This window comes from Meles meles, chromosome 3 (genome assembly GCF_922984935.1).
Source record: "Meles meles chromosome 3, mMelMel3.1 paternal haplotype, whole genome shotgun sequence".
Taxonomy (NCBI): domain Eukaryota; kingdom Metazoa; phylum Chordata; class Mammalia; order Carnivora; family Mustelidae; genus Meles; species Meles meles.
In genome coordinates, this window is record NC_060068.1 from 98,524,869 (window position 1) to 98,538,112 (window position 13,244).

The 13,244-nt window shown below is 34.8% G+C and overlaps 1 protein-coding gene across 1 annotated transcript in view; it reads right to left on the bottom strand.

Moving 5' to 3' along the window:
• SPINK5 (serine peptidase inhibitor Kazal type 5) overlaps positions 1–13,244 on the bottom strand; it is a 79,720-nt gene that overhangs the window by 60,231 nt on the left and 6,245 nt on the right. The window contains exon 4 of the mRNA XM_046000562.1: positions 12,556–12,628. Within this exon, the coding sequence (XP_045856518.1) occupies positions 12,556–12,628 (73 nt within the window). The remainder of the gene's footprint in view (positions 1–12,555; positions 12,629–13,244) is intronic.

Genomic DNA, 13,244 nt, shown 5'->3' on the forward strand with positions numbered 1-13,244 from the left:
TAAATTTATGGAGGTGTATAGCCATCACCATAGCTCAGTTTTAGAATACTTCCGTCACCCTAAGTGTTTCCCCTATGCCCATTTACAGTTAATCCCGGTTCCCAGCTCTAGCCTTAGGCAGCCACAGATTTTTCTGGTTATAAATTTACCTTTTCTGGATATTTCTTATAAATGGAATCATAAATATGCAATTGTTTGATTCCAGCTTCTTTCACTTTGCATAATGTTTCTTAGGTTCATCCATAACAGTATTGGGGATACTTTCCTTTTATTTCTGAATAAAATTCCACTCTATAAATGTAGCTCATTTTGTTTATCCATCACCAGTAGACCTGCAGACATTTAGATTGTTTCCATTTTCAGATTATTAAAAAGAATACTGTTATGAATATTCACATGCATGGCTTCGTGTGGACATATGTCTTCACTTCAATGGGACAGATTCCTCGGACCAAATTTATTAGGTCATATGGCAAATTTATGTTTCACTTCTTAAGAAGTTGCCAGACTGTCTTCCGATGTAGTTGCACTCTTGAATACTCTTTCCTGCCATCTGTAAGTGTTCCAGTTTGTCCACAATCTTAACAACATTCTGTATTTTCCATTTTAAGGATTTACAGCCATTCTTGTGGGTGTATAATAGCACCTCACTGAGGTTTTAATATGCATGTCCCTACATAATAATAATGTAAAACATCTTTTTAAGTGCTCACTAGCCATTACATTCTTAGTGTAATGGCTATTTCTAATTGAGTTGTCTTTTTATAATTGAGTTGTAAAGAGTTCCTTACACATTGTAGATAGAAGTCTTTTATCCCGTATATGAGTATTTCTCTCAGTCCATACTTGTTTTTCTATTTTCTCAGTGATTTCATTTGAAGCCCAAATGTTTGTACAGGCATACTTTGGAGACACTGCAGGTTTGGTTCCAGACCACCGCAAAAGCCAAATATCGCAATAAGGCAAGTCAAACGCATTATTTTTTGTTTTCCAGTATATGCAGAAGTTATGTTTAAAATATCCTGTAGTCTTTTAAGGGTGCAATAGTGTTATGTCTAAAAAACACAAATGTCCACACCTTAATTAAAAGATACTTTTTTTGCTAAAAATTTATCATCATCTGAGCTTTCAGTGAGTCTTCCCCTTTTTGCTAGTTGAGGATCTTGTCTCACAGATCAGGGTAGTGGTGGCTGAAGGCTGATGTGGCTGTTGCAATGTCTTAAAATACGGCAACAATGACGTGTGCCACATCGATGAACTCTCCCTTTCATGAATGATTTCTCTGTGGCATGTGACGCCATTTTGACTGCATTTTACCCACGGCAGAACTTCTTTCAAAACTAGGAGTCAATCTTCTCAAACCCTGCTTTATCAACTAAGTTTACAGAATATTCTAAATCTTTTATTGTCATTTCAACAATCTTCACAGCATCTTCACCAGGAGTAGATTCCAGCTCAAGAAACCATGTAAGTGACTCCTCTGGGCACATGGATGGCTCAGTTGGTTAAGCACCCGATTCTTCATTCTGGCTCAAGTCATGCTCTCAGGCTCATGGGATGGAGCCTCATGTAGGCCTGTGTACTCACTGAAGAGTTTTCTTGAGATTCTCTCTTTACCACCACATCTCCCCAGTGCCTCCCCTCAAATAAATGAATAAAAATCTTAAAAAAAAAAAAAAAAAAAAGAAGTGATTGCTCATAGGTTCAAGTTTCATCACAAGATTGTGGTAATTCAGCCACACTCAGCCTGCACTTCTGGAGAATACTTGCTATTCCTGCCACATCTGCAGTTGCTCCCTGTGCTGAAGTTCTTTTTTTTTTTTTTTTTTAAAGATTTTATTTATTTATTTGACAGACAGAGATCACAAGTAGGCAGAGGCAGGCAGAGAGAGGAAGGGAAGCAGGCTCCCCGCCGAGCAGAGAGCCCAATGCGGGACTCCATCCCAGGACCCTGAGACCATGACCTGAGCCGAAGTTCTAAATCCCTCAAAGTCATTCGTGAAAGTTGGAATTAACTTCTAAACTCCTGTTAATGTTGAGACTGTATTTTGACCTCTTCCCATGAATCAAAATGTTCATAATGGCATCTAGAACAGTGAATCCTTTCTAGAGGTTTTCAATTTACTTTGCCCAAAGCCATCAGAGAAATTATTATCTATGGCAGCTAGAGCCTAACAAAGTACATTTCTTAAACAATAAGACTTAAAAGTCAAAATTACTCCTTGATCTATGGGCTGCAGAATGGATGTTGCATTAGCAGCCATGAAAACAACATTAATTTCATTGTTCTTCTCCACTGAAGATCACTGATCACAGATAACCATAAAAAATTATAATAATGAAGTTTTGAAATATTAGGAGAATTACCAAGATGTGACACAGAGACATGAATTGAGCAACTGCTATTGGGAAGATGGTATCAACAGACTTGTTTGACAAAAGATTGCCACAAACCTTCAATTTGTAAAAACATCTGAGACTCACAATAAAGCAAGTGCAATACAATGAAGTATGCCTGTAATTTTGATGAAGTCCAACTTATTAATTTTGTATTTATGGAGCATGGTTCTGGTTTCATATTTAAAAACTCTGTCTAACCCAAATTCATGAATTTCTTCTGTTATATTTTAGCCCAGAAATGTTATAGTTACGACTCTTAAATTTGAAACTCTAATCCATTTTGAGTTAATTTTTGTGGATGATGTAAGGTAAGAATCTAAATTTATTTTTATGGATATTAAATTTTCCAAGCATTTGTTTTATCTTGACAAGTCAGTCAAATATTTGACCATAAATGGAAAGAATATCGATTCCATTCCACTGCCCTGATCTTTATGCCTGTCCTTAAACCAATAACACACTGTTTTGTTCACTGTCATTTTATAGTACTTTTTGAAGTCAGTTACTATTGGGTGTCCCAACATTTCTATATAAATATCAAAATTAATTTGTTGATTTCTACCAAGAAAAAAAAGTCAGCTAGGACTTTGTAGGGAATATGTAGAATTTATAGATTAATTTTGGGAGAATTGCCATCTTGATAATAATTTTTGGATTGTTCATTGCTAGTATACAGAAATACAATGCAGTTTGCATTACTGATTCGTATACTGAAATCTTGCTAAACTCATTTATTAGTTTCTTGCTAAACTCATTCTCTAGCTTCTTTTAATGGATGCTTAGGATTTTCTATATACAGTATCATGTACCTACAATGAAAAAAAATTACTTTCCTTCCAAGCAGAGTATCTGAATTAATTAAGAAATTTTGCCTTGGGGCACCTGGGTGGCTCAGTCATTAAGCTGTTAAGCATCTGCCTTCAACTCAGGTCATAATCCGCCCCCCCCATAAGTCCCTCATTAGGCTCCCTGTTCTGCAGGAAGCCTGCTTCTCCCTCTCCCACTCCCCCTGCTTGTGTTCCCTTTCTTGCTCTCTGTGAAACAAATAAATAAAATCTGTTAAAAAAAAAAAAAAGAAATTTTGCCTTATTATATTGGCTATATCCACCAGTTCAATGTTGAATAGAAGTGGTGTGTTGCAATGGAGTATTATGCCTCCATCAGAAAGGATGAATACCCAACTTTTGTAGCAACATGGACGGGACTGGAAGAAATTATGCTGAGTGAAATAAGTCAAGCAGAGAGAGTCAAGTATCATATGGTCTCACTTATTTGTGGAGCATAACAAATAACATGGAGGACATGGGGAGATGGAGAGGAGAGGGAGTTGAGGGAAACTGGAAAGGGAGATGAACCATGAGAGACTATGGACTCTGAAAAACAACCAGAGGGTTTTGAAGGGGCGGGGGTGGGGGGCGGTGGGAGGTTGAGGAACCAGGTGGTGGGTAATAGGGAGGGCACGTACTGCATGGAGCACTGGGTGTGATGCCAAAACAATGAACACTGTTATGCTGTAAATAAACAAATAAACGAATAAAAAACAAAAACAAAACAAAGAAGTGGTGTGTTGAATAAAAGTGGTAAGAGCAATCATCTTCACTTTCTTCTAGTCTTAAAGTAAAAGTATTCACTCCCTCCCTAACCATTAAGTATGATGTTAGTTATAGCTTTATCATAGATGTCCTTTATCAGCTGAGGAAGTTTTTATCTATTGGTAGTTTTGTGCATGTGAGTTTGTGTGTTTGCATGTTTGAAAGAGAGACAGAAGAGTGTTTTTTATTTTGAATGACTGTTAGATTTTGTTAAATTCTCTTCTGCCTCTATTTGAAATAGTGAAGTACTTTTGTCCTTTATCAATATGGTGTACTAGATTTTCTGTTGTTAAACCAACCTTTCTTTCCTAGAATAATTCCCTTTGGTTATGGTTTTATCTTTTGTTGTTGTTGTTGTGGATTCTGTTTGCTAATATTTTGTTAAATATTTTTCTATGTACATTTATGGGAAATATTTGTCAGTAGTCTTCTATAGTTGTGATATCTTCCTTTGGATTTTGTTATCAAAATAATACTGGCTAATAAGTGTTACTTCTTCTATTTCCTGAATGAGTCTATAAAAGATTAATATTATTTCTTCTTTCAGTATTTGGTGGGGGTCACCAACAAAATCTGAACTTTTCTTTCACTTAATCATGGATTCAACTTGTTTACTTGCTCTACATCTATTTTGATTTTTTATCTTTTTTATATTTTTATCTTCTTGGGTCAGTTTTTAGTAATTCATGTATTTCTAGGAATTTGTCTATTTCATGTCAGTTGTTTACTTTTGGGGCACACATTTGTTCATAATATTCTACTATAATCCTTGTAATTTCTCTAGGGTATATAATGATATTTCATATTTCATTCCTGATTTTGGTAATTTTTGTTTTCTCTCACTTTTTTTCTTTTTTGTTAGGGCAATTTGTCTAAAGGTTTACCAGCTTTGTTAATCTTCTCAAAGAACCATTATCTGGTCTTAACTTCCTATTACTTTAATGTTTCATATTTTATTGATTTCTGCTCTATTCTTTAATACATCCTTCCTTCTGCTTGACTGAGGTTCAGTTTGCTCTTCTTTTTCTAAGTTTCTTAATGTAGAAGCTAAGATTATTAATTTGTGACCTTTCTTCTTCTCTGATTTAGGTATTTAAAGCTCTATACAATGCTTCAGCTAAGCTCATAAGTCTTGAATTGAATTTTTATACTTCTTCAGTTCAAATTATATTCTAATTTCTCTCAAGATTGTTTCTTTTATCCATCAGTTATTTAGAAGTATGCTGCTTCTTACTGTCCAAATATTTGAGGATTTCCCCAATTTCTTGCTCTTGTTGGTTTTCTATTCAATTCTGTTTTTCAGAAAACATACTTTGTATGATTTTAATTATTTTAAATTTAATGAGATACATTTTATATCCTAGCATTTAATCTATTTTGTAGACTGTTTCATTGTTCCTTGAAAAGAATGTACCTTCTGCAATCATTGGGGAAACACTCTGTATATTTCTAGTGTTGTTCAAGTGTTCTATATCATTGATATTTTGTCTAGTTCTATCAATTTTTAACAGTAGAGTATTAAAATTTCTAATTATTATTGAATTGTCTATTTTTTCATTTAATTAAAGAACATCTGGTTTTATACATTTTGAGCTTCTGTTAGTAGGAGCATATACATTTATAATTATTGTATCTCCTGGTGTGTTAATACTTTTGTATTACAAAATGTCCCTATTTGTCTCCAATAATATTATTTGTCTTAATGTCTATTTTATCAGATGACAATGTAGCAAATCTTGCTCTCTCATGTTATATTTGGCCTGGTATCACTCATCATTTCACAATTCTTCTGTCTTTGGATTTAAGGAGTACCTAATGGAGATAGTTTATAGCTGTTTTTTTTTTTTAATCAGACAAAAATCTCCACTTTTTGACTGGAATATTTAAATTATTTACATTTAGTATAATTATTGATATATTTTTATTTGTTCTGTTTCTATTTGTTTTCAATATGCTTTTGTGCTTTTTTACTTCTTTAATCCTCCACTACTGCCTTCTTTTTGGTTAAATATTTCTAGTGTGTCTCCTTAACTATTGTGTTCATTTTATTTATTTATTATATTTGTCATTTTCTTGCTGTTTACTCTAGCAATTGCAATATGCCTCCTAGTTTATCACAATCTATTAAAGATTAACATTTAATTCTGGTAAAATATAGAAACTTTGCCCCAATACAGCTCTCTTATTCCCCTTTGTACTATAGTTATCTTAAATATTTTATCCATACACCCAATAAAAGAGCACTGTAATTATTGCTTTATATAGTATATCTTTAAAAGAAACTAGGTGAGATGCACCTGGCTGTCCCTGTCAGTAGAGCATGGGACTCTTGATCTTGGTGAATTCAAGCCCCACTTTGGGTGCGGAGATTACTTGAAAAATAAAATCTTTAAAAAATGAAAAATAAATAAAAGAAACTAGATGAAAATAAGGGAAATATATTTATAAAGCAGTTAATATTAACATGTATATTTATCATTTCTGGTGTTTTCATTTCTTTCTGTAAGTCCAAGTTACCATCCAGGAGTCATTTCTTTTCAGCTAATGCACTACTCTTACTATCACTTGTAAGACAGGTCTGAAGGCAACAAATTTTCTCAGATTTCACTGATTTGGAAATATCTTTATTTGACTTAATTTTTATTGATTAACTCTGGTGGATATAGAATATTGATAAACTTTTTTTTTTTTTTTAGAACTTTGAGCATGCCATTCCATTGTCTTTGGGCCTTCATTATTTTAGATGAGAAGCCAGTCATCAATTGTAACCAGTATAAAGAATGTGTCATTTTTCTTTTGCCACTTCAAACATTTTCTCTTGATTTCAACATTTTGATCATGATGGCCTAAGTTCTAATCGCTTTATATTTATCCTATTTGGGACGTGTTGAAATTCTTGAATGTAATGAGTAATTTTTTAAAAATACAGTGTGATACATTTTAGGCCATTATTTCTTGAAATAATTGTTCTATTTTATCTCTTTTTTATTTTTGGTATTTCTATTGCACATGTTTTGGCGTGCCTGCTACCTCAGAGACTCTGTGGCTCCATTTTTCATCAATATTTTTCCCTATTTCTATTGTTAACTTTTATTGATCTTCCTACAAGTTTAGTAATTCTTTCTTATGCAACCTCAATGCTGCTTTTGAACCTCTCTACTGAATTTTTTATTTGACTTATGCTTGTCAACTCCAGAATTTCTATATGAGATATATACCATTGTCTATCTCCATCTCTATCTCCTGAAAATTTCTATTTGTTTATTCATTGTCATTATACTTTGCTTTAAAAATCCACCTATAGTTTTCTTTAGTATTTGAACATTTTTAAAATAGCTGCTTCAAGTCTTTGTGAAATCTAACATCCAGGAACACTCAGATAGTTTCCATTGGCTTTTCTTTGCCTGATTATGGGTCATACATTCCAGTTACTTTGCATATTTCACAATTTTTGTTGAAGATTGGACATTTTGAATAATGATTTCACTGTAAAGATTCTTTTTGCTGTCTTATTGCTTATTTGCATCTTTGGCTGGGCTAACTCTGATTTCTTGCTGTCCTATAGTGTATGGCTGTTGATGTATCTCCCATGAAAATGTTGATAGTTTTTATTTTTTTAAGACTGTCTCTCTAGGTTTTTCTTTATCTCTATAACTTAGTGGTTGGCCAATGATCAGACACAGTTTGGGCTCAAACACCTCAGGCTAATAAGGCTTCCATTGTTTGCAGATAGGCCTGTAAATACCGGGGAGGGCATTCAAATTTCGGGATGTAGTTACATCTACCCCAGCATTTGGTTTCCACTGGGATTTTTTTCACATGTGTTCTTTCTTTCTTTCTTTCTTTCTTTCTTTCTTTCTTTCTTTCTTTCTTTTCTGGTGCAAAAAAGGTGGTTTTATTAAAGTACAGGAACAGGACCTGTAAGCAGAAAGAGCTGCTTCATGTGTGTTTTCTAAGTGCTTGTGCACAGTCTTATGCGGTTAAAACTTTGTGGATTGCGCAGTCCCTCTTTGCTCTCTGTTGCCCATGTATGAAGACTCAACCAGAAACAGGCTTTCCTCAATCATGCTACAACTTCAGGCACCTTATTCTTAGTGAAAATCATGACAGCCACTAAAAACATCTCTGGAAATGATTGTTGCCCACTACTCTAAATTACTTTAATAAAGACAGTGCAGTTGCTGACCAAGCAAAAGGAGTGAGATGGCAGTATCCCTAAACAAGAACATCACAGACCACCACCTGCATTGTTTCTATTAAGAATCTAGCAGTTTTTCAAGCATAAATGCTTGTCAGAGTGACACTGGCTATTGGTCAATTTCCAGAGTGCTAGGATTGTTTTGGTCAATTTTGTCTCAATTTATAGTTGTTTTTTGGATAAAGGATTTGCTAACCTCCTTAAATGAAATGAGTAAACCTAAATGAAATGAGATCTCCAGTAAAATGAAAAATGTTTTCATTTTACTTATGAAAATAGTTTCAAATTTTCTAAATGAAATACTATCCAAATTCAACAGTGTATTAAAAATGTGTATGGTTAAGTATTATTTACCTTAAGAAAACATTAATAGTTTAACATAAGCAAATTTATCAAGAAATTTATTATATTAATAGACTGAAAGAGAAAAATAAGAAAATTATTTCAACAGTTGTAGAAAAAACATTTGGTAATGATCAAAACAGATTCAGGAGATTAAGAACAGAAAGGAGTTTTCTAAACCTGCTAAAGTTTATTTATAAAACACCTACTGTAAGTATAGTTATGGAGAAACTCTAGATATATTCCTTTTAATATATGATGAGAGGGCAAACTGATGTTCATTATCATCACTACTGTTTAACTACGGAATTCTGGATCCTATATAATGATATAAGAAAAGAAAAAGAAACAAAGGAGTGATAAAATGGAAAAGGAAATTATAAAACACCTATTATGTCCTATTATGCAGATAATGTGATCAACTACCAAGAAAAAAATGACAGACTCAAAAAACTATCAGAATTAACACAAGATATCATAAAGCTGTTCGATATAAGATTTGTAGAAATCAAAGGAACAATAACCAGACAGAAATACCGTAAACAACAAAATACCAAACAAAATATCAGTAAAATAACAAATTTTCTAGGTATTAGCAAAAATTATAAAAATCTGTTGAGAATACTTAATAGATTTCATAAAACAGACAGAAATGATTATGAGTTATAAGGTATTCTATGCTCTTGAATTGGGTAGGCTCATATTACAAAAAGTCAATTTAACTCAAATTAATTTATAAAATTCTTTGTATCCCTGATCACTTTGTTCCCAAACTCAAGTTGGATTTTACATAAACTCAATAAACTTTTTATTTCTAGTATATGGAAAAACATGTGTCAATGCATAACTAAGTAAACTTGGAAAAAGATGAATTAAGAAAAGGGACCTGCCTTTTTAGTTACTGAAGCAATGAGCTCATCTGAACAGAATAGGGAACTCAGAAACACACATATACACACATATGAACTTGATATCCTACATAGTTGGCAACCTACACCAACGAGAAACACTGATGAGTGAATCAATCAGTTTAAAAAGTAAAAGTCTCGGGCACCTGGGTGGCTCAGTGGGTTAAGCCGCTGCCTTCGGCTCAGGTCATGATCTCAGGGTCCTGGGATCGAGTCCCGCATCAGGCTCTCTGCTCAGCAGGGAGCCTGCTTCCCCCTCTCTCTCTCTCTGCCTGCCTCTCTATCTACTTGTGATCTCTATCAAATAAATAAACAAAATCTTTAAAAAAAAAAAAGTAAAAGTCTCTAGATGGACCAAATACATTAAAGATTATGAGGAATCAGACTATGGATGATAGAAATGAAAATGGTGAAAAGAGGTCATATTTGAGATAGACTTTGGAGACAATACCAATGAGAGTTGTAGATGGGTTGGATATTAGTGCTGGAAAGTGAAAAAATAACATACTAGTGAAGAAGAAACTGATGTTGCAAGTGAGAAAGGCTGTCTGTAGGAGGAAAATTCTTTTTTTTTTTTTTTCAAGATTTTATTTATTTATTTGACAGATAAAGATCACAAGTAGGCAGAGAGGCAGGCAGAGAAAGAGGAGGAAGCAGGCTCCCCACTGAGCAGAGAGCCGATGTGGGGCTCGATCTCAGGACCCTGGGATCATGACCTGAGCTGAAGGCAGAGGCTTTAACCCACTGAGCCACCCAGGTACCCCATGTAGGAGGAAAATTCTTGAATAGGAAGAACACCTTATTCTGAAAGTGAACATCAGGTTGATATTTCATACGAGGAATCTAAGCAGAGAAAGTAGGTAGATTTTTCTCTCTTATGGGGGAAAGTAACAACAAAAACCAGTGTAATCATACACAAAGATAAACTAGAAATGGATAAAAGATCTCAACGTGAGACAGAAATCCATCAGAATCCTAGAGGAGAACATAGGCAGTAACCTCTTTAATATCAGCCACAGCACCTTCTTTCAAGATATGTCTCCAAAGGCAAAGGAAACAAAAGCGAAAATGAACTTCTGGGACTTCATCAAGATCAAAAGCTTCTGCACAGCAAAGGAAACAATCAACAAAACAAAGAGGCAACCCACGGAATGGGAGAAGATATTTGCAAATGACAGTACAGACAAAAGGTTGATATCCAGGATCTATAAAGAACTTCTCAAACTCAACACACAAAACAGATAATCATGTCAAAAAATGGGCAGAAGACATGAACAGACACTTCTCCAACGAAGACATACAAATGGCTATCAGACACATGAAAAAATGTTCATCATCACTAGCCATCAGGGAGATTCAAATTAAAACCACATTGAGATACCACCTTATACCAGTTAGAATGGCCAAAATTAGCAAGACAGGAAACAACATGTGTTGGAGAGGATGTGGAGAAAGGGGAACCCTCTTACATTGTTGGTGGGAATGCAAGTTGGTGCAGCCACTTTGGAGAACAGTGTGGAGATACCTTAAGAAATTAAAAATAGAGTTTCCCTATGACCCTGCAATTGCACTACTGGCTATTTACCCCAAAGATACAGATGTAGTGAAAAGAAGGGCCATCTGTACCCCAATGTTTATAGCAGCAATGGCCACGGTCGCCAAACTGTGGAAAGAACCAAGATACCCTTCAATGGACGAATGGATAATAAAGATGTGGTCCATATACACTATGGAGTATTATGCCTCCATCAGAAGGATGAATACCCAACTTTTGTATCAACATGGACAGGACTGTAAGAGATTATGCTGAGTGAAATAAGTCAAGCAGAGAGAGTCAATTATCATATGGTTTCACTTATTTGTGGAGCATAACAAATAACATGGAGGACATGGGGAGATGGAGAGGAGAAGGGAGTTGAAATTGGAAGGAAATTGGAAGGGGAGATGAACCATGAGAGACTATGGACTCTGAAAAACAATCTGAGGGTTTTGAAAGGGGGGGGGGGGGTAGGAGGTTGAGGAAGCCAGGTAGAGGGTATTATGGAGGGCACTGGGTGTGGTGCATAAACAATGAATTCTGTTACGCTGAAAACAAACAAACAAACAAATAAAACAGTGTAATTACATGAACCATTCAAAAACAAACAAGTAAAAATCTAAACAGAAATTACCTGAAGGGCCTGCAGCCAGATATGGACTACCTTATTTGTAAGTTAAGTATGTTCCTAGGTAGCAAAGCAAGTAATCATAAGGACTTAAGAGGTTAAAAATTATAACTCAGGCATAAAATGATAATAGAAAATGATCATGTCTTAGAATTCCAAAATTTTATTTCTTAAAAATCTTATTTGATTAAAATTCAGTAAATGTATGATTAGAAATATTTCAAAATAGTTTTGTTAGAATTGGTATGTGTGTGTATTTCATTTTTTGTTTGTTTGTTTGTCATTTGCTGTGTTTTCTATCTTAAAACATCATTGATTAGTTTCTCATGAAGGAAAAAGATGGGAGGAGAGGGTGGAGAAGGAGAATAGATCATACTGAATGAGCCTCTCTCTAAATGTGACAACTAAAGGCAGAATTGGAACTTTCCAGGAAACTTTTCTGATCTCCAGAGATGTTTTTAGAGCACAGAAGCTGCTCACTTTTGCTCAGATAAAGGATTTGCAGTGATTGACCAATTGAGTGGTGACTGTGTTATTGTTTTAAAAGTGAGACCAGTTGAGTTCAAGCAAAGATTGTGGTTAAGTAGATTTACTGTGAAGGCTAAGATTCTCAGACATTCCTAAGTAAAGAAAATTTTAGCCTGGTTAGACCAGGGATGTTACAGTAATTTGGGTGTGTCTCCCTTGACTGATTGTTTTAATTATGTGTCAGGGACAGAGAGGAGGAACAGCAAGAAGATATTGGAGAAGAAACTATACAGGAGACCTGGACTGATACGAATACTTGTCAGAATTCCTAGTGATAACCCCCAGTTTCATCAACAGCTTACTAAGGAGCTGGCCTCACAACAGGGTCTGACCTAGTAATTAGGAAATAAACAAATAGCTCTAAATAGAGTCAAACACAATCTTGAAAGCAATAACGACAAGTTGACTTCAAATAATCTCACCTTTTCTGGGGCAGTGGTCGGAGAGGCTCTTGTTAAATAGCTGGCCCTTTTTTGGGATTTTGCTTCTTTTTCCCTGGAAGAGAGCAGGGAGTAGCATAGCTTAGAATGCTTTCCCAACTTGGGGGATAATGGCATACATGCCAACCTTAATTTTGATTCTTTTCCTCAGTTCAATCTAGTATATCAGATGTGGAGATAGGTATGTGCAGAAATTAGCTAAGGGACCATAAATCTCTCCTCAGTGTTGAAAAATATCTCAGATATGATTCTACTTCAGTGCTGAAAAATGTCTCAGACATGGCTCTACAGGAGGCAAGAATCTCTACCTTTAACGGCACAACCAACAGACTATACGCCCTGACCCCTTTCATGCTTCCAACACCCAAGTGGTCACCAACTCTAAAAGCCATCTCTGCCATCACTGGAATAGTCTCTTTGAAATACCATATTCGCACTGAACCAAAATCTATCTGCTTGTTTTGGTTCTAAATTGTAAGGTCCCACAGAGCAAATTCAGAAATTTAAGAGCTTTCATGCCTTGTATATCTCCTTTCCAGTTTAAGAAACCAAGTTTATTCAAACATAATTTAAATAGGTGACAGAAACAATAACTGAGTGAGTGACTTAAAAGAGATAAATAACCTGCCTTATATGTCTCAAGGCATTTTATTTTTGTTTCAAATTATTTT